This window comes from Arvicanthis niloticus, chromosome 7, assembly GCF_011762505.2.
Source record: "Arvicanthis niloticus isolate mArvNil1 chromosome 7, mArvNil1.pat.X, whole genome shotgun sequence".
NCBI classification, from domain to species: Eukaryota; Metazoa; Chordata; class Mammalia; order Rodentia; family Muridae; genus Arvicanthis; species Arvicanthis niloticus.
In genome coordinates, this window is record NC_047664.1 from 29,123,017 (window position 1) to 29,150,844 (window position 27,828).

The following is a 27,828-nucleotide window of genomic DNA, read 5'->3' on the forward strand; positions in this document are numbered from 1 at the left end:
GGGAAGGGAGCGGGTTTGCTGGGTTGATTTGAGGTTATGATTTAAGTTTTTAGTACCCTATTTTTTGTTTTTTAAGACAATAATTACTTTGTGTGAGAATTTCCTATGTGACTTTAATCCATGGAAATGGCTGAGACTGTTGAAGACAGAAATTCTGTAGCTCAGAATTTCAAGTGAAAGTGATGTATACAGAAATAACACTAGTTCCTATTGCCTCGACTTGTCTTTTATTTTCTTTTGTGCTTCCTGCCTAATAGAGTATCCACCAGTTTGGATTGAAACTGACCCCTATGTATCATATAAATATAGGTATGCAAAGGGTTAGTTCAAATTTGACATCTTTATTTATAAAGTCTCTGTTATATACATGTGCATACACATATTTATGAAGAGGCAGCAACATATATTTTTACAAATTTGCAGAAGCATATACATATAAACATATACACATGTGAATTGTGATTTTAATGAGTCTTTTACACTTTCCACATACTTATATGAACATACATATATATATGTACATATATATATATACATTAAAAGGCTAATATTCCTATGAGTTTTTATATTTGAGAGAAAGTTTGTCATTTTTGCTAGAGTATGTGATAACAAATTTGTTTTTTTGTTTTTTAAATTAATGAAAGAAAATGTAGCATTTGCATGGATCCCAGTCTGCTATGTATTGTCTGAGTGCTGGGGCTCCAGCCCATAGCCAACCTGCCTCAGCAACAGAATTTCTCACACAAGCGTTCTCCCTTAAGGAGCACAATTGTCCTGAACGGGACACACATGCACATAAATGACCACTGTAGCCATCCTGTGAGATTATGCTTGGGGATTTGGGCAGACTGGGACTGAGGAGAAGGGAGCTTTACTACGGCTTCCTTTACTCAGGGATGGTGACTGCACCTTAAAGATAAGATATGATGATAATACTCACTTGGACCATGTGGGAAGTCCCACCTGTTCTCTTCCAGGGACTTGCTCAGTGGCCATGGAACTGCCTAGTTTCCACTTTCCCATCTAGACCAACAGCTGCTTTGGACTTCCACCTTCTCCATCTCTGGTGTCACCCAACTTACCTTCATCATCATCATCTCCATCACTTTAATGAGTCCAAATAGAAAGTGCTTTCCTGAAGATCAAATGTGAGCCTTGAAAATAAGCTCACATGCATGATCGTTCATCTTAAAGCACATGCTCTCCAGGGAAATCTATATGTCTACAGCTTACTGCCCTGGTGTGACAGCCTAGCTGTCTATGGAGATTTAGCCTGATGCCAGTGAGAAATCTCTCTTGCTTTGCTGTCATCTTTCTAGTGTTTATCTAGTATCAGGAACCTCTTATATGTCTCTGATCAATCCATAGGCAAAGCCTTTAAAAACGTATTATCAGCTTGAGGTGTAGGTTGGGGCAGTGAAATATGAGGCCCTACTGTACCATACAGTTGTTAGAGAATAGCAGGAGAAGCCCCCTTTCCAAACAGCATGGTTCTGGTGCCAGGGTCATCATAACTCTTCTTTATGAGGTGGCCTCAGTCCTGTGACCAGTCATTTTCTATTCAGGGAGAGAAACAAAAGATTCAGCTTGCTTTCAATCTATCATTTTCATGGGTACTGTAGTATTGCCTGTGTGATAGTAACATATTCTCTTTCTTGTTTATCTATGGGTTTCTACAGTATTATTAATTTTAATATATTCTAGTCATATACCATTCAATTGCAAAACTAATATAAACTAGAAATAGACATGTTAACACATGCCATAGTTTGGATATATTATTCTGTGGTATAAGTTTTTTTTTCTTCCTAGTTCTACACTGAGTAAGGGGTTTGATGTGACTAACTTATAATTATGTGTGTGCATGTGTATCTGTACAGCTGCATCATGTAAGTAAGTCCTTTGGTTTGGTTGCTGTGTGAATCAGAGCCCACTAATCTCCTTAGCTAAACCTCTTGCATGTCTTTAAGTGCCTAGCCTGCCCAAACAGGACAAAAGCTTTGTTTCCTGCAGGATAGTTTAAGAACCACCGGGCCTGGCTTTGGTTTTGTTGAGTGGAGAGTGTGTTTCGTACATATTTTTAAATGCATTGACTTTTATATTCTTCTTTAACTTAGATATGAAACCACACATTCCTAGACCAAAACATTAATAGATGTTTGCTGGATTTGGGTTAATATACTCACGACAGTTTGTCAAATTCTATAAGAGAATATTTCCATCAGTGGTCTAGAGGTCTGCCTGTCCTGCTGTTTGATCTTGGAAAATTGATCTTTCTACCCTTTACAAATACCTGTTTTTTGTTTTTGTTTGTTTTTCCCTCATATGTTTATGTGTTGGAAGAGAAGGGCAGGGTGAATGAAAGCCCAGAATAGGCAAATAGGAGAATATATTCTTAAAAAAGAATTGTTCTGGGATTGGAGTGAAGACAACTGAGTGGCTAAGGACACTTACTATTCTTTCAGAGGATCTCGGTTTGGTTCCCAGAACATATACGCTGCTCCCAAACATCTGTACCTCCAGTTGTCAGGATTTGATGTTCTCTTTGGGCCTTTGTGGGTACCAGGCACACACATAGTACACAGGCATGTATTACAGGGAAACACTCATACTCATAAACCAAAATCAGTCAAATTTTTAATTACATATAGAAGAAAGAAAAAAATGATGAATAGAACCCCTGGAAATCTGATTCAAACAGTAACCAAGTCTCTTTCACTGTTTCCCCATGTTCTGAAAAAGAACAGGGGCTTCATGATTTAATTGGCATTTTTACCTTACTTATACCTCCTAAGGCAGACTGTTTTTGCACAGGTGTCACAGCCCTTGGAGCAATGCGGTTTGATTGGGCAGAAGCAGGCATCTGTTGCATTTAGAACTTTAAGTACTCCAAATGGAGAAGCACTGCCAGCCTCAGGTGAACTCTACCATTGCAGAATCAGTACCAAAGCAAGTGTAAAACGTCAGTCACATTCATATGGACTGTAGTATAATGATAATATTTTAATTATTTTTGACAAGATAAAATTATAATTGAAGTTTACTTATTTATCTTTCATACGGCTGTTGGCAAATGTAAAACGACAGAGTTTGCATGAGGCTTCTCTTGAAAAGCATTGCTATTGACCATCCATTGATTCAGTTCTTTTCATCTTCCACAAGGACAAAGCCACTCTCAGAGAAAATGCTGCTTTAGTCGTTAAAAACCTGTATAAGAACTTCACGTGATTTCCTGTGGACTGGAGGGCTTTGAGGCAGCACGGAAGGCTTTGAAGGAAATCGTGATGATTTTCTTCTTAGAACTAACAGATTAAAGGATCCAGTTAAGGTTTTAACAAGTGAAGTACTTAATCTCATGTTTCAGATGCTGAAAAATAACAGCACTACTTTTTTTTTCCCCCCCTCCAGAAATGTTCAGGAAATCGTCACTTGGCAATGATGAAACAGATAAAGAGAAGAAAAAATTTCTTGGATTTTTCAAAGTTAATAAAAGGAGCAACAGTAAGGTAAGTCACATGCAAGTGACTCTGTAGGATATAAAGGAGTTTCTCACAATATTTCTACTGCACCTGTCTGGGAGTTTTAAAAATAATTCTATTTAGTGATGCTGAGTCTTCCCTAGAGGCTTAAGGCAGTTATTTAAGGGAATGTGTTTACTCACTGGTAGAGCAGAAAGCCTCTGAACTCCTCAGCCACATCCTGCTGAGTGCTCACATTCAGACAACATGCTGTGAAACTCAGCACACAGCTCTTGGGGATTTGAATGAGTGAATCTTGCATTATTAAGTCTAAATATCATGGTCAGTGTCCATGAAAGTGATTCCAGCTTTCCAGCTTAAAGTAGGAAGTTCAAAGGGGTTCCAATCAAGACGATTTTTATCTGTTCTCGAACTGCCCCATTATCTGTATAGTTTTTAAATATTTGTTAACCTTTTTAACATGACTGAAATCACAGAACATTATAATTGTTTTAATCCTGTTGTTCTTTGCTCAATAAGTCTTTATATTCCTAATAAAAATGCAATATTATATAACCATTTAAAGTCATACTACAAAGAGCGAAAATGAAGAGCTTTACTTTTCTATTCAGTTATAAAAGCCTCAAAATCATAAAAATGCCTTCAATTATCTGGCAAAGAACACAATAGCACTATTGTATTCTTTTAATACGTGTGTTTTACTAACAGGTAGTATCTGTTCCTTGATGATGAGTATGGCTCAAAAATACAAAACTGAGGCTAAAGTAACAGCTCAGTGAGTAAGAGCATTTGCTTTGCAAACATAAAAAACTGAGTTTGGATCCCCAGCTACGTGTAGAAAGCCAGACACATATGTATGTGAGACACACATATGCCACACACACATGCATCATATTTACAAAAAAAAAAAAAAGACCAATATGAATAATTGACATCAATACCACTCTCTGGGATAGAACAGGCTTTCCATCTGTGAGGTGAGGAGGTCTCTCAGCTCAGCTTCATAGACTTGCACCTCTGTGCTATATAGATATCGGCCCTTTCCTTCTGAACCTGCAGTCTTAGAATTATGATTTACCCTGTGCTTGCTGGTGGTGGTGGTGCTAAAACCTAAGGTGCTTTGCCCGGTGTCCTTGAACTACACCAAGCTCTGCCCAGCTGTGGCAGCAGCCAGCACTTTCTACTAGACCACTACATGAATTTCCAGACACTGAACAACCAAACTCTCATATCATTAAAGCTTGCACAGCCTGTACTCTCTTCCTCCTGAAACCTTGTAATGGTTTTTTCATTCTGCTTTGTGAAGGATGAGGTATGTAATTATATATTTTGTGCTCTTTATCCTGTTTGTCTGTGTTCTTTGAAAATCTGTGCTCAGGGTATGTCTCATTAGTGAGATCTTTTTATTCTTAAGTATCTCACCCCCCTCCTGTTCTTCCCCTTCCTTTCCTGGCCTCTTCCTTTCATATTAAGTATAAATGAAATTAAAGAACAGAATTCTTCAGGGCTCTTAATTGTGTTTTTGTTCCTGGTATTGTTTAAATGAACTTGCTGGGACTGTGTTTTCTGCCGTCCCCTTGGTTACCAGTTCATAATAAAACCTTAATTCCCCATCCCTCACCTAAGATCTAGCTGATTCTGCAACTCCCTCACTGAGATGCAATCCCCAGCAGATAAAGCAAAATATAAGGGTAGGGGAACGTTTGGTTTAGCTAGTAAAGCAACTGTGAAAGCTTGGGGTTTAGAGAGCCTCTAACTTCTTTTATTTTAATTTTGTTATTTATTTGCATTCCAAATGTTGGCCCTCTTCCTGCTCCCTCCTCCAAGAGTTCTTCACCCCATCCCTCCTCCCCTTTGCCTTTGAGAAGGTGCTCCCCCACCAATTCCACCCATCCCCCTCATCCTTCTCACATCCCCTTTCCCTGGGGCATCAAGTCTCTATAAATATAGGCACATCCTCTTCACTGAGGCCAGAAAAGGCAGTCTTGTGCTACAAATGTGCTTAGGGGCCACAGACCAGCCCATGTATGCTCTTTGTTTGGTAGCTTAGTCTCTGGGAGCTCCCAGGGGTCTGGGTTAGTTGACACTTGTTCTTCATACATGGTTGCCATCCCCTTCAGATTCTTCAATCCTTCTCCTTAACTCTTCCACAGGGGTCCCTTACCTTAGTTCAATAGTTGGCTGTATCTTCAACTGTCTTAGTCAGCTACTGGTAGAGCCTCTCAGAGGACAAACATGCTAGGCTCCTATCTGCAAGCATAACACAGTATCAGTAATAGTGTCAGCATTTGGTGGATGCCCATGGAATAGATCCTAAGTTGGGCCATGACTGGATGACGTTTCCTTTAATCTCTGCTCCGTTTTTGTCCCTGCAGTTCTTTATACAGGAACAATTCTGGTTCAAAAATTTTGATGGTGGGTTGGTGTCCCCATCCCTCCACTGGAGACTCTGTCTATCTACTGGAAGTGTGGAGACCCTCTAACTTTGACAATGGGAAGGGCAAACACCAGGAACCCAGGTCCTGTCAGGGAAAGAGTGATACACAATCTGCCCTATTCATTATAAGAATATCTAGCTTGCCTTTTGTGCCTTTGACTTCTAAGGTCATTTATCACTTTTTATGTACCTCATCTTCTATTACTGCTTTATTTAAATATATTTCTGCTCTAGACATCATCCACTTGCTCACTTGCTTACTCAGCCTTGTCTCTACTGGGTTGCTCAGTGTGTGTGTGTGTGTGTGTCTGTGTCTATGTATGTATGTGTGTCTGTGTATGTATGTGTGTCTGTGTGTGATGCATACACTTCCTAGGTCTTTGCTTCGATCCTTGCTATAATTTGAGATTTTTGCATGCTGAATGCATCCTTACCTAGTGTCCCTAGAAACCTGAGAGGGAAGGTCATCACTGTACATCAGTATGGTCAAGCAGCTCACATCTTTATAATTTAGTCAGTTACAGTACTAGTAAATGCTAGAATGAACACCTGTCTAAGTCCTTCATGTCAATCATCCATTCACATTGTACGGTGCTTAGCAAAGTGTGACTTTCAATTTCTTTATCTATAAAAAGCACTTTGAGTAAGTAACTTTAAAACAATTCTTAAAATCCTGTGACATGACAGACAGGCAAGCTCATGCCTCAGTAAAAAAAAAAAAAAAATGGGCACTTAGGAACGCATTCAAACTGAAGTTATATTCTAGTTTGTTCCCTTTAAGAAAGAATATGCATAGTTGTATATAGTGAGTCAACGTGTATGCCCATAAAAATGTTAATAAAGTATATTCCTTAAAGGTATATAATTTTGGCTAAGGCAAGTAAGGACAAATGTTTAATATTTTAATGTTTAATGCATGTCATTCTCTCAAACTAGTTGTTTTAAAAACATACCTAAATGTTAGTGTAAGATCTAATTGAAAGTATGAATTCTTGGGTTAAGTCCCTAGATTCTCATGAGGAGGATAGGGAATTGAATTTTCCAATTAGCACTCCCTACCTGATTGTGCAGCCGATGGTATATTATTGTTTGCCTTTTATGGACAGAGATGGAAGCAGCTGCTTAGTGACTGGTTTCTGGGTATACTCAATCCATTAACTACGTGGAGATTAAAACCTTGAAATCTTTAAGACCTAGTTAATCAGTTGATTTGCTATTTTAATTTTGCCAGTTTACAGCCACTACTATGTATAAATTGAATTTTTTTAAAATAAAGAAATGCTTTGGGGAAAGAACAAAAAAAGAGGAAAAAACAAGTTTCTTCCTATGAGTTGTGGATTTAGGGGTTGACTTTTGTGTGAGGGAGTGCTTTGGTTAGGAGGTGCTTCAAAACAGTGTTCCAGTTTGTAAAGTGGAGGAATGTGCATATGGACTCTGCACCCTCCATTGCTTTCAAGCTTGGCTGTGCTATTGTTTGTTTTGTTTTGTATTGTTTTGTTTTGCTTTCATAGCTGCCTTCATGCCTGCTCTTGTTGGAGTTTATTTTCTCCTGGAGTTGATGGTGGGGTGCATGTCTGTGTTCTAGGCTGAGCATCTTGGGCTGTCGGGTGCAGATAGTGATGAGGACCCCTCGAAGTCAGCGTCTGGAGGAGACTTGAACGTGAGTATTTAATCCAGCAGGTGCTGCTGCCAGTTAGGCAGAACTTCTCACTGCAGATCTTTGAATTGTCTCTAAGGGTGGAGCAATTTTACTACATCACCGCCACTCACTTTTTTGATGTCTTTCCACACAGCATACCTCAAAGCACAGTGACCTATGATCAAAAATTCTCTTCTAGATTTGTTCATGGCCAAAACTTGGGAGCCACTAGATTTGTAGCCACACTGTAATGGGTAATTTCTGGGATGTATAAAGGAAGAAAAGGCTGTGTTAGCATTTGTCAAATGCTCATCACAATGACTGTTCTTTTGCCAATGGGTAATTTCTAAACTGTATGTTTGTAAAATTTGAGGTCTTTGGAATAGTCCTACTTTCTACTAGGTTTGGCAAATAAATTCTTAATGATTTGTATTTTGGGGGGGTTTAAGTCAATTTTTTTTTTTTTTGGTCAAGAATGTAGAATTTTATTTGAGAACAGTCTTAGGCTTGTTTTTTTTTGTCAAGGTCTAGAGTTAGTGAAAGTCAGCTCATTCAGACCGAGGAAAATGCCTGTCATCTAAGTTAATTGGTACAGCAAGCCCTTATTGTTGGTCTAAGAAAAAGTCAAATTTACCTTAGTTACAAAAGACCAATTATATCTTAAAGTTCAAGGAAATAAATGAATATGTGCCCCTGGTAATTATGTACTTCTGCCTCTGAGCTGTGCTGAGACGTACTGATCTGCTGTGTGCACTTGAAAAGTTAATGCTCTGACTTCACAGGCTTCCTCCTCTCAATGCCCTTACTTGAATGCATTGGGGGAACCAGACTTCCACCTTCATTGTAGCCACCTTTTTGTCAAGTAAGAATGTTTGCAATTTGGAGGCTTTAATGCAATTCCAGAAGCTCCATTGAGCCCAGGCCTTTCCCCATACAAATCATGTCAGACTGAATAGAATGATTTTAAGGAAACCTCTTCTGTTGTAGTCTTAAGTAAGTTCCCATATGAGCTAATCACATCAGTGAGGCATTGTGTTTGTTTTGCTATTAAACAGACTTCAATCAACAGAAGATGTTTTTTGATGGCCATAAATGTATTACTCTTTCAGGCTTGTCTTTTCATCAACCTGTTTTATCCAAGAGATGTTGAAAAATGTCTTCTAATATTTCACACACTCAATAAACAAACTGTTTATGTTTGAGTAGGAAACCTATTATATCTAAGGGCTTGGCATCTCACATATTTGAGGCTATTATATAACCAGGTAGTAACTCTTCCTACTTTAATGAATGGTAGCTTGATTTTGTAAGAGGCATTGCTAGCTTGTGTGAGCTATTTTGATTTATGTAGGAATATAGTCATGATATGCACGCGTGGCTGGCTGGCTGAATAAGTAGATGGATGGACGGATGGGTGGGTGGATGTATGGGTGGATGGATGGATGGATGGATGGGTGGATGTATGGGTGGATGTATGGGTGGGTGGGTGGATGGATGGGTGGATGTATGGGTGGATGTATGGGTGGGTGGGTGGATGGATGGGTGGATGGATGGGTGGGTGGGTGGATGGATGGATGGATGGATGGATGGATGGATGGATGGATGGATGGATAGGTGGGTGGATGGATGGGTGGATGGATGGATGGATGAATGGATGGATGGATGGATGGATGGATGGGTGGATAGATGGATGGATGGATGGATGGAGAGTTGATTGAAAGATAGGTGAGTCATAAATGAGAGAACCTAGGCAAAAACTTCATAGAAAATATCCAAAGCATTTTAAAAAAATTATCATCCTGCAAATATATGTAGCCATAGAACTGTTTATAAAAACAGAGGGCATACTCCTGGACAGGTTATTCAGTAACATCGTTTCAGTTAGGTTTGTTTTAGAACCAGTTAAGTTAATTATAAATAAAAATTTAGTTAGAAAAAAATTAACAAACAAGAAGATCCAAGAAAAACCTGAGGAGCCTCACAAATGGAAAGCCTTACTGATCTTTTCAAGTAGATTTTGCAGCTTTGAGGAGAATTCTAGCAGGTAGCAGTGATGCAGTTGGAAAACATGGAGCCAATTGCACAGAAAATACAGAAACAGTACAGTCAACTCAAGAGCAAGGGCAGTGAACATCAATACATGAAGCTGGGAATGACCATGAAGAAGAATAAAAGTTGTGCATGTTTCACTGCATACACCAGAACAAATCCAAAGATCAGAAATCTACATGTTCATATTGAAACCTGGCATGCGACCAGCAGAAACCATGTGTGAACAATTTTCTAATTGTGGCTAAAACTCAAGTTGTGCTAATGAGAACATTAATAAATTTAACTGGGGGGGGCAAATCTTGAATGACAGCATGAAGAATAAAGGCATAAGTAAGCAATCTAGGGAAAGAGGAGGGGCAGCGAGAGTAAATCTGAATGTGAAAGTAGTATAGAAACTGTAAAACTCTGAATATCCCATGGAAGAGGGCCATAGAGAAGGCATCTTTAAGTTGCTACGTAGATGCGATTGCATAGACAAGGCAGAGAGAAAACTGATATACATGGTATGTAAATAATTGAAAATAGTTGAAACTTAGTCATGAAAAATACTTACACTTACAGTGAAACTTTATTACCTATTAGATAACAAAATTTTGGAAGTTTGCCCATCACCTCTGCTGGCTAATCTGTGGGGACTTGTAAATGTGTTACTGAGCAGAATGTAAAATGCTATAGCTTTTACAGTGGAGAATTTGGTGATATTTAGCCAAATTATAGGTAGATTTATTATTCTTTGCATCAGAAATTCTACAAATAGCAATCTATCAATCATAAAAGCTCCTTTGACAGAGTTTGTAATGATGCAGGAGACCATTTTTTTTTTTTTTTTGTGGCATTATTTGTAATAGCAGGAGCTAAACAACATCCAGGGGGCCCTTCAGTGGAAGACTGAGCGGTCAAACAACCATGATTCAGTGTGATCAAGGACTGTGAGGGAAGGAAAAGATGACCACTGACGGCTGTGGAGTATTCTCTGGGATATGTGATTTTTTTAATTAGTAAAATAATGTAATGTAAAAAAAAAACAAACATAAAACAAAGTCTGAAAATGAAGCTTTGATAGGCTAAGTTAGTCATTGATTTTGAAAACAATGGAAGCCTGCAAGTACACCCTTAACTGACGGTAAGGATACAATTGCATCAGCAGTTGGAGTCACATAATGTTGTATGTTCTCTGTTTTGAAGGAGTGAAGGCAGCAGCTATTTCTCCTTCTAGTTATACTATGTAGACTAAGAGTCTACCAGTATGTAGATCCAGTGGTAAGCTGCAAGCGATCCATCTCATGATTTCTAATGTTTCTAGGCCCTGTGCATGGCTGCGTATGAAAGGTCCGGGACTCCCCAGAAAGGGGTCTACTTAAGTCACAGGATAGCATGCACCCAAAGGACACACGAGAGACCGTCTTGCTGTAAAGCACATGAGGTGGTTTATTAAATCAGAGCTCTGGGCCAGCCCATATCCCCATATCTCACATAGGGGATAGAGGGACTGACCTCGTGGCTCAGGGGCATAGCACTTATATATGGGCGGGGTAGGGAAAAATCGAACTTTCTCGCGGGTGCACAGGATTGGTTGTTTTACCTTTTTTGAACACTAGTAGGCCGTACCATGGGGCAGGGTGTAGTTCTTCCCTTGGCCAGTCAGTTTCTGGGATGTTCTTAACAGGCCTTTGTACTGTAACTCCCCCCTCCTCTGTAACTAATTAGATGGACCCAAACCTGCTGGCAGGTGCTTTTCTGCCCAAGGTCTAAGGCGAAAAATTTACACATATTTCATAAGATGGCCTTTATAATTTTTCACTCTACACGTATTGCTTTACAAGCTTTGTGAGTCTTGAGTGCTCCTCTGCCATTGGGCTTCACTGAGCCTTTATATAACATTTTATAGACAGTAGAATCTCTTTGAGGAGCTAGGAGGTACTTGGAGGTGTGTGTGTGTGTGTGTGTGTGTGTGTGTGTGTGTGTGTGTGTATTTAGGTAGTGCCAGTCTCTATGAGAGCCAGGACAAGCACTTGCCTCAAGGAGTTGAGCTTTAGAAACCAGCCCAGCAGAGAAGCCTGTCCATCTTTATTTCCTTATTGGTAAAAATCCTCCAGGAAAGCTCAGTGTATCTTTGTGAGTCTTGAGTGCTCCTCTCCCATTGGGCTGCTCTGAGCCTTTGCAGGGCTCACCTAAACACCACCCATGGGGAGCCTTCTGAAATGGTGAACACAATCCCAAGGAGCCTAAGTCCTTTATTATGTCTATGAAACAAACAAACAAACCAAAAAAAAAAAAAAAAAAAAAAAAAAAAAAAACCAAAAAAACAAAAAACCCAGTATCAATGTAGATGGTCTACATAACCCACTTCTCAGGCAAATTCAAGTTCTATAAACTGAAGTTTGCCTTGTTCTAAGATTTAGCTACCTTTGTCATTTGTATCTCATAAAATATACTTAGCACCTTTCCAATCACTTTAAATACTTTTCTTGAAATCCCACACTTTCCAGGAAGCTCCTCTTTCTATACCCATGGTGGGGAATGTACTTCAGAGAACTTATCATTAGTGAAGGGACCATGAGCAAGGAAAAGACCTTGTCTAGAATTAGCCATGAGAGATAATCTACCTTTAACAGTCCCCATCATTTGGTTAAAAACAATTTCTATAAAGGCACCTATCAAATTTATTAATAAAAGCCTCATTAATACTACCATCTTGCTACGGAAAAGCCAAAGGCTTTTTGATGAATGTTAATGATCGAAACATAAATAAAATTAAACATAAAGATAGTTTATTCGCTTGCTTTGTTCAGTTCATGGGACAAACTGTGGTAGCACGGCATTGTCTCCCCTGTGTGGACAGAGCCTCCTGCAGTGTTTTGCAGTGGGTTCCATATTCAATGCTTGCTGTAGTCTCCACTCTCAGGCCTTTTTTTTTTTTTTTTTTTTTTTTTTTTTTGTGCCAGACATTTATGACTCCAGAAAATATCAAGGAAGCCCATGAACACAGGACAACTGAGAAACAGTTATTAGAAATACTGTCTTAAAGAAATCCTGTCAGATTTCCCATGCATTCGAGCCTGTCTTCCTTCCCAGCTACCACTGGTTTCAGGGGCAAGACAATGAGCTCCCAGAGATTGCCAGAAGCATGTGTGTGGAGCTGACTCCACCACATGGTGTCAGTGTTCCCACAAGTACAAGGAATTAGGTGTGTCCTAGCCTGGAAAGGCTCAAGAAGCCTGTTTCTGGAACATTCGCAAATTACTAATAAGAAAATATACCCTGAGGGCTGAGCCATGTGCGTGTAGGGTAGAACTAAATTTTGTTAGAAATCAATTTTGTATAGACTGTATCTTTACATTATTTATTCAAAATTATAAAATGAATAGCAGATGGGAATTTAAAAATATATTTTTTATTTATTGTTTGAGAATCTCAAGCAGGTATAAAGTAAATTTTATCATATCCCCCCCCAACCCCCCTACTCTAACTCCTGCAAGACCACAATGCCATCTATCGCTCTGAACTTAATCCGCCCTTAGTCTTTTTACCCACTGAGTCCAATTTGTGCCTCTAGTATGTGGATGAGCAGATTGGAAATCCCATTGAACGCTTCTAGTCTCCAGTGTTTGTCACTTTGAGCCTTTCTTAGTGGTAGAGTCACTTTGACACACACAGAGAGTGGCAGGCTTGATTTCTTCCCCCTTCATTTAACATCGTATGCTTAAAATTTTGCACTGTTTTCGTAGCAGTGATAAGGCTGAACGTGCTTCCATAAAAGGAAGGTGGGCATCCAGCTCAGTGCAAAGCCCTGGCCTAACATACCAGACCCTGGGTTCCATCTGCTGTGCAGGCAGGGAGTGACTCTGGATTCTGTCTGCTGCAAGTTGGATTCTGACTTAAACACAGTTCTTTGAGCTTGCAGAGCTGCCTTTGCCCATGCAGAGTAGATTCAACATCGCCACCACCCAAAGGCTTTAGGAGAAGTGATGTGGAGAAGGGGGAGCACAGTGCAGGCTCTCAGCCATTTCTGCTACCACCCAAAGGCTTTAGGAGAAGTGATGTGGAGAAGGGGGAGCACAGTGCAGGCTCTCAGCCATTTCTTGATGAAGCTCGTGTATCTGTCTGTCACTTCTTGCTGTTGACGCATGCAGGCCACCATTGTCTCCAAAAACCGGTTTCCTTTGGGAGTTTGTTTTGTTTGTTTTGTGTCGTTTTTTTAATAGTGCTAGCAGAAGAATTAGTGAATCAATGCATCTGGGAATTTTATGGCTTTCGGAAGACTATGTTACTACATTGATTCCCAAAAGGGCATGCCCCTGGGGGGGGAGGGGGGAATACCAATTCCTTGTGAAGCTGCTCAGCTTTGCATTTCTTTTCCCGTGGCTCAGTTGTGAAACAGTGATACATTAGAGGTATATACACCTTAGTACACAGTCAAGAGGAATTATCAAATATTTTTTCCTCTGTACTTGTGAAAAGTAGTAATCAAAATGTTCACTTTGGGCTGATGAGATGACTCGGCATGTAAAGGTACTTACTGCCAAGTATGAAGACCTGGGTTTGATTCCTGGGACCCACATGGCAGAAGAAAAATGACTACACAGGTTGTCTTCTGTCTGACCTCCATATGTGCCCCCCCCCATGAAGTACCAAACAGGAAAATTATATTAGAAATAAAATAGTCATATTATGCCCCTCCTCAGGCCAGTGTGGAAGAGGCTGCAAAAACAATTATATTTCAAGCTTCAGTGAATTCTCCTCCCAAAGTATTTGCAGTGAGAGCTCAAGTTAGTGCCCCTTATCCAAAATACTTGGCACAACAAATGTCTGCAGTATTTGTGTTTGGTTTTCTAGCTGATAGTCCTTCATTTAAAAGTTCAAAATCTGAAAAGCTTCAGTGAGAAACATAAGCATCATTTCAGTGCCCGAAAAAATCTGGAATGTCCGAGTTCGTTAGATTTCTAATTGTCCAATTAGAGATGTGTTTATCAGCACGTGTTACTGAAGCAACATATCTTAAGACAAGGAGGCCAAGGAGATGGCTCAGGGCACAAAGTACTACCACACAAGCATGACTGGGTTCAGACTTGCCAGTATCCACGCTAAAAATAAAAGTGTGGCAATGTGTGTCTGTAATCCCAACACTGGGAGGCAGAAACAGGAGGATCCAGGGACTCAGTGATAGCCAGGTTCACTGAGAGACTAGGTCTAAAAATAAGGTGGAGAGCAGTAGAGCTCTACCATTCACACGTGATCTCTGCATGTACGCCCACACATGTGCACATGTATGTTAAAGTTAGAACAAAAAGTAAGACAGTCTGCAATGTAGCCTGTCCTGTTGTGTACATGGTCCTGGGTTCCATCTTTATAAATACTCTCTGTCTCTGTCACTCTGTCTGCATGTCTCTGTCTCTCTCTTCCTGCCTCTTTCTTCTCTCCCTTTCTCCCATTTAAAAAGTGGAAAGGTTTATCTTAGGTCACATTTTGAAGGTTTCAATTTATAATTGATTAGCCTGTTGCTTTTAGGCTTATATAAGGTAGCCACCTTATTCATCTTTTGGTGGCCAGGAATCCAAGAAAGAAGAGGATGAGATTCAAATACCCCTATCAAGGCTATTTCTCTTGTGATCTAAATTGTCTTCACTAAGCCCCACCTTAATGCTACCACCTTCTACTAAGAAGTATGCCATGGGCTTTCAGATGCTACTCTACACCCAACAATGGCAGATGCTTAGCTTGTAATAGAGCCTGAGAAAGTAATTCACCTTAGTTAGCTCTGAGTGAAAAAAAAAAAAAAAAAAAAAAAAGCATAGAGTTTTAGCTTCTACTAAAAACACAGTATTTATAGGGTTGTTGGGGATAGAAAATGTCCTTTTGAAACACTAATTTCCCCTCTGTTCCCTCAAAGAATGAGCTGCTATTTCTCACATCCTTAGTTTTCCCTTGACCTTCTCCCTGTTCTTCAATAAATGAGTGTAAAGCTTGGTTCTCTCTGGGCTGCATGTTCATTGGTTTAAGTTGCTACTAGGGAGGAGTAACTTGCAGATCACTGGACCCATGGTCATTTCCATCCAGGAAATGGTAGTTCTGTATTACCCATGCCTAAACAGAAACCAGGATGTGCTTTGCCTCCCTTGGCTACTCTTCCACCCATATCCACCATCAGGACATCTGCTACCTGCAGGGAGCACACAGAACCTCATGTTGTGGTACAGCCCTGTTGCCATCATCTTTCCAGGGCTAATTCTCCATAGTCAGTGCAGCCACCTCTTAACCTTGGGTTTGTGGTCCTGATGCAACTCTTCTACAGCCAGAGAGATGCTGTCTGCCGGCCCCTTGGCTCAGGACCTGGCAAAGTCTGGCTACCTTGACAGGGTACTTCTTCCTTGGGCCTCCCCACTTCTCTAACCTCACTTCTTACGTATGGTACTCTTGCAAACTTCTGGTGCACATATATCAAGGCTTGTGCCTTGATCTAGGTCTGTGTGGAAACAGGCTTCCTACACTATGGCTTTCCCCTGAATATCTCCTTTCAGATAATTGTAGAATCTTTGTTCTGCTCATTGCTCAGCATCTATCCTATCTCAGACCACTTGCTATCTTGTTCTAACCCTCTGGATTTATTTTCATATTCTACCCTGAGAATAGTAGGCGCTGGGCCAGCTGTGCTGTGCACAGACTTTTTTTTTTTTTTTTTTTTTACAATGAGTTATTTCTTCCTGAAGATGTCTAATGTTGAGTTGTATGCCTGCCAGCTCTCTTGTCTACTTTCTCCCAGGCTTAGCGGCCAAGGCAGATCAAGTAGGGCAGTTGTGTGTTCGCTGGTAGTATGCAGCCCCAGCATTTTGGCAGTCCTGGAATGAGTTCATCTCTAGTGTTTAGGACCTTGGATCCGGTATCCTGTCACATGGGTCCACTCCTACATCAGCTTTCAAAGCCCCCAGAACTCCCTGCTTCTGCATTTACCTTCCATTTTCTTCCCTATTGCCCAGCTTTTGTTGTGACTTCCAGGCTGAATCATATTTTATTGATTTTTTTTTCCATCTTCAGTGAGTCCCATGCTGACCTTATGTCCTACCACAAGCAGTGGTTACAGACTGTAGATTCATGACTGAGGTGACTCAGAGGTCCTCAGCATCCTATTCCTGTGTGCAGGCTCTTGAGGGTCCTTCTGCACTTTAGAAATGCTACTAGGCCCAATTCATACTGCTGAGGACAAACAAAACCACCCACCTATCTCCTACAGCTTACAGGCTTAATAGTCAAGCCACATTTATATTGTATCCTTTCTTTGTTAATCTCTGAGAATCACAGGAAATACAAATGTTGTTGCCTCTCTAAGCCTGGCACACCTGATACTTCCCACTCCTTGAAGTCATATGACTCCTCTGAAGCTGCATTCTCCACCCAAGATAAGGACACTTTTGAAACACTTATTCTTTAACCAGTATTCATAAACAGTACACAGTATTTTTGTATAGTTTAACAAGTGAGGACTCTTTTATTTAACTGACAAATGGAAATTACATAACGTTATCTGTACAATATGTTCTTATACAAATAGACTTTGTGACATAAGCTGAACCAAGGTAACATCTCTCTTAATATCACGGATATTTTCTATGGTTAAAGCTTTTAAATTTTCCATCAGCACTTTTCAAGTATATAGAACACTTTTAAATATAATAAGTCTAAGTATAATCACCATGATGCATACTGAGTCAGTTTTTCTGAAGTGATGATTTATTTTCTAATGTCTGGTCTTGATTTATGGTATAAGAACAATTAATATTGATAAGGTAAAAGATGAGGGAGGGGAGGATGGAAAAATGATAAAGAAACAGTGTAAAAATGAGGAAGAAGAGCTAGTCACCCTGCAGTTAGCATCCACCCAGGCATGCCTCCCTGTACCTTCCTCTCCGTGGCCTCTGACCCAGTCTCACTCTCTGGCACTCTGACTGAACCTGTGCTGATGCTGTGGGCTTGAGGCTACAGTGCTGAGATGGGAGCCCATTCTTCATGCTAAGGGTCCACTCCCTCATATGAAGTGGGTTACTCCCAGTGGGAGTGGAGGGAAGTCTGAACACATACGCTCAAGTCTTCTCTTGAATCCCCACTCTGAGTCTTCTGAGCGGAGCTCCAACTTAAGGAGACATCAAGACTTCCAGCTCAAGTGTAGAAAAATTTAAAAGAAATGGAGTCAAAGGGCTAAGAAGTAAAATTTCCAGTTCTTCATTCTTACTTTTGTGTTTTGGAAGTCTGCCCTTACATGCTTAACTTTGGCCATGGTGTGCATGTCTGTGCACATGTGTGATCATGCACCCGGGATGTAAATATATGTGGGAAGGGTGGTATTAATGGCTACTATTGGAAACACACATCCAGAAATAGGCTGAATGTATAACCTATCACCACTGCTCTATACTTGACCTCCACTGTGTGGTGAGAAAGATCAAAGAATTCTTTTTATGTCACAGAATGACTCGTTTGTAGCTTGGCTAAGAGTGCTTTCAGCTATGGGTGAAGCCATGCACCTGTAATTAAACAGCAAAACTCCTTTGAAGGGTGGCCTCCCATAAAGCTGTGTGATAGTTCCTGCCATGCCTTCCATGGAGCTAGGTGTCTCTTTTTGGGGTGATAACTGGGTTGAACTTTCAGAAAGGATATTTCACCAGGAATGGCATTGACATTCGTGCTGAGATAATTTGGTGAATTTGGACAATAACTACTTCATGGATACTCTGGGGAGATTCTTTTTTTGAAAGGAAGAATGGTCACAAAAAGTAAAAGGGTAAGAAAGGAATTGTTTGACCTCCTCACTTGAAAACATAGTTATTTATTGCTATTATCTATGTATTCCTACTTTTTGCCTGAGGATTTAAGTAAAACTATACAATTAATCATAATTCCTAAGTTACTGTATTAGCTTTAATATTTGTTTTCTTTTAGCATGATGGATTTCTGTCATAGATGGACTAGAAGCATTTTGTATTTGGTTTATATTTGCTTGTGTTTGTGTATGTGTATTTGTGTTTATATATGTGTGTGTATTTACATGTGTGTGTCTGTGTGAATATGTGTGTTTTCTGTGTGTGTATATTTGTGTTTGTGTGTGTTTATATGTATGTGTATTTATGCATGTCCCTGTGTGCATATGTATGTATATGTGTATGTGTGTATTTTTATGTGTGTCTGTGTGTTTTGTAGGTATGTATATGTTGTGTTGATGTGTTTGTGTGTGTGTTTATATGTGTGTATTTGTAAATGTGTGTGACTATGTGCATATATTTGTATGTGTGTTTTGCATGTGTGCTTCTACAAATTGTGAGGCTTCTTCCAGTCCCACTCTCTATTTAAAGTTATGTAAATCTTTTTTGTAATGCGCAGATGGAAAGGTATTGAATGCTGGCAATTTCCTGATTGATGTAGGTTGTCTTCCATTGAAATCTTTATAAATGGACCCAGAAGAGATGCCTCAAGTAAAATCTAAACAAGTCAAGTAGATAACTTAAGTAGGGAGGTGGTGGTTTGCTTATTTTGCATTAAATCAAGTATTGACTCTATTTAGTATGTACTACTCCATAGATAATCTTTCTCTGAGTATTTATTTATTAATTTGGGGTAAAGAAGGGAGTTTGGACTATGTGGAAAAAAAGCCATGAACTCCCATAAACTATGTATACAATAATTTGTCACTATTATTAAAACTTTATCTTCTGTGTACTGTAAATCCAATGACACTGCCAAACAGTGATACTGAGTTCCTCTTTTCAGCCATCTACATGGGTTTGACTGTGCCAAAGTCTACCTCTGCTTTCTGTTGTTTGGGTTATCTTCTGACTTCAACAACCAATTGCAGCCTGCTTTTTCTTTTAAACATTGGAGCCATTTGGTAGTATATAAATAAATAATTTTAATGCTAAAGGGCAAGCATCATTTACTATAATTTTTCTTATTAATATTACAGTTATTAATTCCAATTGCATAAAACAGTGCAGTAGCTGGAAACTAAAGTAGAACCATCAATTACATGTAATAATGTATTCAAAGTACAGACAATGAGAATTGATTTTTTTGGTCCAATTTGTTAGTATTTGTATCCTAAAGCAGATCATAGTGCTTCAGCAAAGCTATGATATACACAGAAAAGAAAAGATTTATTAATTCTGAAACTTCTGTCACAGTTGGATAGCAGGTTTTAATGCAGAGATCTAGAATGAGGCTCCTTCCTTAAAATGATAGACTAATACATTCAATTATTACCTTGTGTTCAGGGAAAACTGCGAATACCCATTACTCTTCAGGAACTACCATCTCAACCCATAGGGACTGATGTCGGGATAACCAGGCACATGTACCAGTGAGCTGGAACCAGATGTCACTGGTGGCCCCAGATTCACTGTAGTATTGAGAACACTGATTCTCCAGAGGAAGAGGCTGTCCCATGGCCTGCAGAGAATTTATATGGCAGAAGCACAGGAAGGGAAATCTGCATTCTGATGCTTTTGTTGAATCACCAGGATACTGTTTTGGTTTTGTTTGTTTTTGTTTTTCTTTAAGTACCATTCCCCCAAGTCTGGTGTTTCCTTTACAATATCACCTCTTTCACTGAACATTGTAATGGCGACTGTGTGGCTTTCTTTCTGGTGCTCTTGAGCCTCTCTGCTTCATGGCTTCACTTGCTACCTACCATGAGGTCTATTCCATTGTGGTTCACAATTACTGGCCTGTCCTTATCTTCTCAGATCTAGTGGTCAACTTCAATAAGCTTATACTTAGGGAAGTATCTTAAAACTATGCCATGGTCTTTTTCAGGAACAACCTCTCACAGTGGCTATCATAATAGAGAAAGATAGGCTGCTATAACAAGTATATTTGCAAAACCCAGAGGCTGAGCTCAGACTCTCTCACAATGCTTGAGACATTGTAGTAGTAAGACATGGAGACAGCAGCCTCTTAGCAGACATCACAGTTCCAGGGTGACTATGGTTGGGTGTCTCTCTAGAGAAAACAAGTATGGAAGTACATGTCCATTTTATTGGATAGAGTTTAAGAATACATGTATGTTCTTAAACATCGTTTGTATAGCTACAAAAGAGCCTGGAAGATATTTAGCTTAGCACAGATGTTGGAATAAAATAAAGGGAGAGGTATTGGGTATACAGCTGGCAGAACCACCATCACCTCTTTGTGAGTTGAAGTTGCCCAAATCTCTTTTCTATGTCTGCCTCTGCTGTCCCTCATTTCCCTGTCCTGGTGACAACAATGTAAAAGATTGGGAGAAATATTTTGAGTTTTGCAGCTACTTTGCTAACTTACTTTATAGGAAGATAAAAACATGCCTATGTGGTTTTAAGTAATTGAGCATGATGTTAAAAACAACAACAACCCAGATGTACTCAACAACATTTTTAAAAACACCATATAGTTCCAGGCAGCATCTCAGCAATGACTTCTTATGATTCAGGAGAGTTAGGATGAGATAATGCTTACACATGTTTTAGTCTCAGAGTGTAGATGATTCCTTCTGATTTCTCTGTCATTCTAGTTTATGCAAAAATTATATGCTGGGAATCTTGTTAATGATAATTGCTAGCAAGAAAACAAACTCAACAGTAATATATTAGAAATCACAGTAATATAACCTCAAAAGAAAGACAATTTTTTTTTCTGTGACTATTTAATCCTTTGGGTGTCTCTCTTTAAAAAAAAGGTCTATATTTGGTAAAAACCTCTACATTCCAGGATACACAGAAGCAGACTAACCAGAATCCAGAGTCAACTCTATGGGCATGTAAAATTAATATTATGACCACGAAACTATAACAACTCTCTAAGGGTTTTAACATATATAAAAATGAGCCTTCATAATGAGGGCCCTGACCTATGTTCTGTTTGTTCCTGTTTGTCTATTCTGAGGACTTTTAACGCCCAGCTGCAGCTGTAGGTCTGAGCTGGAGAATACTGGTGGGCCAGCCAGAATATTTCCCTTTCAAGCCAAAGAAACAAAATGCCCCTCAGCCCATCCCCATCCTCTGTCCCTTCAAGGCTACCAGGTCCGCCCTACATCCATATTCCAAGGAGGGGAGAAGATGCTGCCTCTGAGCTGATTAGTGCTTCCATTAGCCTGCATAGAAAGCTCCTTTCAATTTCAGAATATTTTTGGCCTTTGTCAGCTTCTCCTTAACAACAGAAAACAGTACTCCAGGAATCTAGAGACCAGCGAAAAGCTTTCAGCAGTGATTTTGACCGCATTGAAACAAAACAAAACTGGGAAGCCTTGAACAGAGGAATTAACAGTTTATTCTTTTTTTTCTCTTGCTTTTGGCAAGGCAAATGTGCTAAGATGTTGGGGAGAGAGATGGTTTCTGTACAGAATCAGTGAACTCTGCAGGGATAAATGCTGGAGCAGCTGGCAGGAAATTCTCATGAGGCCAGACAAGGGGGTGGAAGGTGAACCTTGCCACTGACTACATTTGATTCATACTAAATCCCCGGGTCATCTGAGAAGTGTAAGTCAGAGCAGCTGTTACACAGCCGTGGATATAAACACCCTTCTACTGTGGCAGAGACTAGATTTTTTTTTTTTGACTTACAGTTGAAATGGCCCTTCTTCTGAAATTCTTTCCTGAACCAGAAATTAGCTGCAACCTTCGAGCAGTTGCCATGCCTACCCTTTTTGCCTGTGCCTAGCAGCCAATCCTGGAACATTTTATTGCAAGGGCAGCAATAAAATGTTTATTTTTTGTGTAGGGTTGAGGCCTTACCATTTCAGAGTTTAGCAGTTTCCTCAAACACTGTTTAAACCTTTATGGTAAGGTTGCAGAGTGTGTAATAAATTAAACATTCAGGGTTTTTTTTTTTTCCTTGAATCAGAGTATACTTTCCCAAAGATCTTATGATATGTGAGCTAGGCATGGCTACAAAGCTAGATCAGATCACTGAAGACATATCTGCTGATGTCTCTGAGTTAAAGAATACACTCAGGCCCCTGCAGGTGCTGGTCTTGGTGTGTACGTGGGGGGATGGCTCTGCTACGTTCCCAGCATGTCTTGCTGTGAGTTCTTGATCTTGGCTGCAGCGAGGCTGGTCAGCACCCTTTCTGCTTAAAAAAAAAAAACTGACCATGCTCATGTCTTAATCAAGGAAGCTTGGACTTTGCCCTTTTATTTTTTCTCTAGTATGAATACTTTTCATTTTATATTAAAGCCTGGTAATATTTACTCAAAGAAACTATAGAACATGGTGGACATTACTGTAGGTAAGCTAAAATTGACCTTAAATGTCTTAGTATCTTCTTGATTGCTTTATGAAATATGCTATATCATGAAGACTACACACTGTCATATTAGAAAGGCTTAATCTTTTTAATATTTTATATTTTTTGAGATTATAATATGATTACATCATTTCCCCTTTCCTTTCCTCCTTCCAAAATCTCAAACATACTCTGCCTTACCGCTTCTTGAATTTGTGGTTTTTGTTTCATTTATTCACTAATTCTTGTGTACATAAGATAGACACAATTGTATATATAATTCATTTGTAAATGCAAAAGTTTTATTTGCTTAGTCTGTGTAATTTTGCTTGTACATGTGTTCTCAGGGCTGACCATTTGGTGTGTTGGGTAGCGTTTTGGCTGTCATTCATCCAAGTGAGCGTTTCTGCTGTTGTCCTCGTTCACCTCATTTTTAAAGTATGTTAGTGAGACTTTATAGTTATAGCTTCTGATATTCCCAGAACACTTACACGGGTACATTTGTGTCACACATACCTTGGTGGTGACCAATAGCTCTTTAATTAGACTTCAGATCTGCAAGAGGGAAATCCAATATGGTATTGGAAACCTGGCCAACCACATAGGGCTAGTGAGGTCAGGAATCTTGGAGACGAACCTACAAACTACCACTTTATTAAACACACATAGGCTCTCACTGTGTTCTAAATACTTGTTCCTGGACCCACAGAGAAGTGAATCCTCACCTCATCGAAGAAGCTTATCTTTGCCATGGACAGAGACCATTACAGAAAACCACAAGAAATCAAAGTGCAGCGCTGGAGAGCCCAGGCCCAATGGAAAACAATCTAGAAAACAGGTCCTACATCTAAGACTCAGAGAACATTGTGAAAGAGGGGACAGGAAGGCAGAGGAGCAGGGCATTAAATCTCTTTCTTAAACCTCAGAATGTGTTTGCCAGCTTCTCCGCTGTTCTAGCCAGGCCAGTGTCCTGTGAAAACTCTTTAAAAGGCAGCGTAGGTGTGGTGGGTGAAAATTGTTTTATCTTTCTGCAGTGTCTGGAAAGAGATGTCCACGTATATCTCAGGCTCAAGCATGTAGCGTACCAGTGGGTCACAGACTGGAGCTAACAGACAAAATTTATATAAATCTTGGCGTTCTGTGATTTCATGGGAAATTAGCAGACATCCGTGAATTAAGGTTGGAAAGTTTTGAGTAAGTTCAGAAAATGAGGGGAGTCCAGATCTCGTGGTAGTTTATGCCTAAATGTCCTGAGAAGTTTAGTTGACTCAGAGATTGTTACCAGTCTCATTCTATTTTGCTCTGAGGGTATGTATTGGTCATATCAGTAAGGGGAGAATAGCTAGTGCTATTTGGGGATGGGAGACTGGTGACTCTCATCTCTAATCAAGGGCTCTCTATCACTTCAAGACTCAGCATCTAAAAGAATTTCACCTAAGTTCATGTCTGCAAAGGTGACATCCCAGCTCTAAGACTCAATATTTTGTGTTGGAAGAAATAGAGCATCCTCCTCCCCACCCCCCAAAACCCAGTAAACTTTGGCCGGAAGTAGAGCCATGTGAGTTGTGGAGCTCAGTGTTGCTCCTTGGAGTTGAGTCTTCATCTTTACAAAGAATTAACTAGACTCTTGAAATGGCACCTAGGGTTTGTTCCCCTTTTCCCACCTCCAGTCCAAAAGGCTCTGGAGCAATTCTACTTCCTCCTGGAGAATTGCTTATCTTTACACACTCCAGCAGAGAGGGGTGAACATGCTGAGGACTCCCCCAGAGAATTGTTAAGATGTTGAGGGCAGTCAATGTACCTCAGGGAGATGTGGCCATTTTAAAGTGATTGTGGTCATCTCTAGCAATGCTGTGTGTCAGAGGTCTTGCTAAAATACTGAATACTGGCTTTCCCAGACTGCTATGAGAACAAGAGACAGGCAAAGTCTAATGTCTGTCTCACAGCTGAATTGAGTCAGAATCTGGGTAGGATCGGGTTCCAGGAGCCATGCTGAACCTACCTGCCATATTAACACAATTCAGTTTTTAAAAATTAATTTATAAAATCTTCAAATAGTTATTTTTAAATTAATTCAAAAAAATTATTCATCAAAATAAATGAGATTTATGCAATAAAAGAAACCAAAATAGAAAAAAAAACAGACAAAACATCTTTAAAAAGACCCTCCAATGAGTAAGGAGAGGAGGAGGAGAAGGAGAGGAGGAGCTAGGTGATGAGAGAAACAAAGAGAGAGGGGGTACAGACACTGAGGCAGATGTTCACATGTCTCTGCCAGTCAAGAATGGTTGATATATCTAGGTTGGGTATTAGGTTACATTTCTGATTGATATTGAGCATTACCAAACTTGTAAAGCCTTTGGTTAACATTAAAAAAATTGTACAAAAGCAAAAAGGAGAAGGGGCATGGGATGGGGGTTTTCTATGGAGGGGAAATGGGGAAAGGGAATGGCATCTGAAATGCAAATAAAATATGCAATAAAAAATGAAAAAAAAAAGAACATCAACTTAGTTAAAAAAAAAAAAAAGACTCTCCCAAAAAATTCCTGCATGAGGAAAATAACATAAAGGAAAACCTAAAAAGATATAAAATGTATATTTTATTGAAAATTGTAAAAATATGTCTAATAATCATATAACAGCAAAGAAAATTAAAATCTAAGTGAAGTACTTAGTACTTTAGGCCTGAGCAGAGATGACTCAGAGGTTAAGGGCACTTGCCGTTCTCACAGAGGGCCTGGAATTGCTTCCTAGCTCTTATATGACAGCTCATAATCCTCTGAAAATTCACTTTCAGGGGATCTGGTGCCCTCTTCTGACCTCCTTGGCCATCAGACACACATATGGTACACATTTATACATGATCAAACCAGACAGAATGTCAGAACTGAGAAGAGGAAGTGGATACAAAGTCCCACCTCTAACCAAGATGCTATTTGTAATTGATATGTTTTTTTATATAATGTTTTAAAGGAAATAGGCTACATAGAACTTCATACAAGGTACTGGACATTTAAAGGACTTAGATAATTTCACAGGCATGTTGCATGAGTAGTCAGGCAAGCATAGAGATGAATGAACACTAAGGACAGAGGAAGTGAAGGCACTTGATTAGATGGGGTAGAGTGAAGAGAAGCAATTTTGAATGCAGAATTGTGAAATGTGTTGTTCTGAGAATGGCATTAGTGACACTAGGATGCCTAGCAGTATAGGAGGAGCTTAGTGTTATTCTCCATTGAGTGAAACCAACGTCCCTAATGACAAAGCATGTGAGCCTGTGTATGGGCATACTGTGTGTTAAATATGTACAAAGGTGTGTGTGTGTGTGTGTGTGTGTGTGTGTGTGTGTGTGTGTATAATCAGCTGAATTTATGTATAAGTAAATTAAGCAGCTTGGATGATTCAAATGATCCAGGTGTTTCTGGCTACATGCTACTGGCAAGAATATTGAAGTTGGTGCTCCTCTTCAATTAGGAGATAGTTGAGTCAACTTGATAGCCAGTAAAACATCTTTACAGCTCTAGTCATTGAGTGAGCAAAGTTTCTTCTCTGTTTTGCTTCATATACTTCATTTACCAGAACCCTTAGGTATTATGTTCTTCAGGTTTTCCAAGGACAAGTTGGAAGCAAGTTATGGAGGAAAGAGTTGTTGGAGGGATTGCTTTCAGTTTCAGATGGTTAGTTTATGACCATTATAGCAGGGAATATGGCAGCAGGCAGGTACACATGGTGTTGGCAAGTAGCTGAGATCTTACATGTTAGGACAACAACCACAGAGAGAGAAACAGCTAACTTGAGTGCTGTGGGTTTTTGAAACCTCAAAGCCCACCTAATGATACAATTTTCTCTTAAGGCTATGCCTGTTGCAGTCCTCCTAATCCTTCCCAAACAGTTCCACCAACTAGTAATGAAGCATTCAAATATTTGAGCACATGGGGAGCCTTTTCAAACCACCAAAGCTTTTATAATTAAGGTCAAAGAAACCTAAGGCTAAATTTCTTTCTCAGGAAATTGAATAGTAAAATTTATGATTGACCAAAGTAACTAGGTGGTTGCTTTCTCCTATAAGTGTCTTTTATATATTTCTTTTCTTTAATTAAAACAGTTACGTGATAAGGTCTTGCTATATATCTCAGGCTTCTCTCAAGCTCACAATTCATCTGCTTCACCCTCCTCAGCATCTGGAATTACAGGCTTGTGCCACCATGTTCAGCTGTATATTTATTTTACATATGGGAAATTAGCTGGTCACTTGAAACCTTATCCACAAGTTTAAATGTGAAAGCAGAGTTTCCCAGAGACTCAAGCACCATCCATTCATTCCAAGAGATGTAAGCTCATGAGCCTTTTGGGCTGTAGAAACTGAGTGCTTAGGACAAGGCAGTGATTAAATCAAGAGATCACGGTCTTCACAGAGCCCACACATAAATGGGAGAGAAGGCTAGATAATGCATTACATAATCCTAATCACTTAAGCATTTTGAATGTTCCCTATGTGCCAAGAACTCTTTCCTGCTTAATTGCATGTAGTAACTCATGTAGCTTACAATGATAGTTCTGTTTTATAGGAGCTATTCACTTCAGTTTTGAAAGAGAGAAACTGTTAGAAACAAATTAAAACTTGCCCATGGTTATGTGGGTGGTGGTGGCAAAGCCAGCAATCAAAACTCAGATGTTATCTCCCTAGTTTGTAGCTTTGTCTTTCTCTGCATTGACTTTGTGGAACACATCCAGGATGGCTTGAGCCAGAGATAAAGATCAATATGCGTGATGGTACAGCTCAGGGGATGACTGCCTTTTGTTTCTAATCCAAAATTCAAGTTCTAGTTCTCTCAGTGTCTTTTCTGCATAGACATTTCTTTACTTCTTTTTCTATTAAAGAAGAGTTGGTCAGCAGATGATTGAAAGAAAGTGGCTATGTTATTAAGGTCATTTCTTAAGAATGGGAATCATTTCTAGAAACCAAGGTTTGTTCATAAGC

The 27,828-nt window shown here is 39.6% G+C and overlaps 1 protein-coding gene across 7 annotated transcripts in view; it reads left to right on the forward strand.

Moving 5' to 3' along the window:
- Cobl (cordon-bleu WH2 repeat protein) overlaps nucleotides 1-27,828 on the forward strand; it is a 236,147-nt gene that overhangs the window by 98,638 nt on the left and 109,681 nt on the right. For 5 of the 7 annotated variants that reach the window (XM_076938103.1, XM_076938104.1, XM_034508865.2 and 2 more), the window contains 2 exons: nucleotides 3,409-3,506; nucleotides 7,502-7,576. In XM_076938103.1, coding sequence (XP_076794218.1) covers nucleotides 3,409-3,506; nucleotides 7,502-7,576 — 173 coding nt within the window. The remainder of the gene's footprint in view (nucleotides 1-3,408; nucleotides 3,507-7,501; nucleotides 7,577-27,828) is intronic. The other 2 variants (XM_076938105.1, XM_076938108.1) reach the window with 1 other exon arrangement.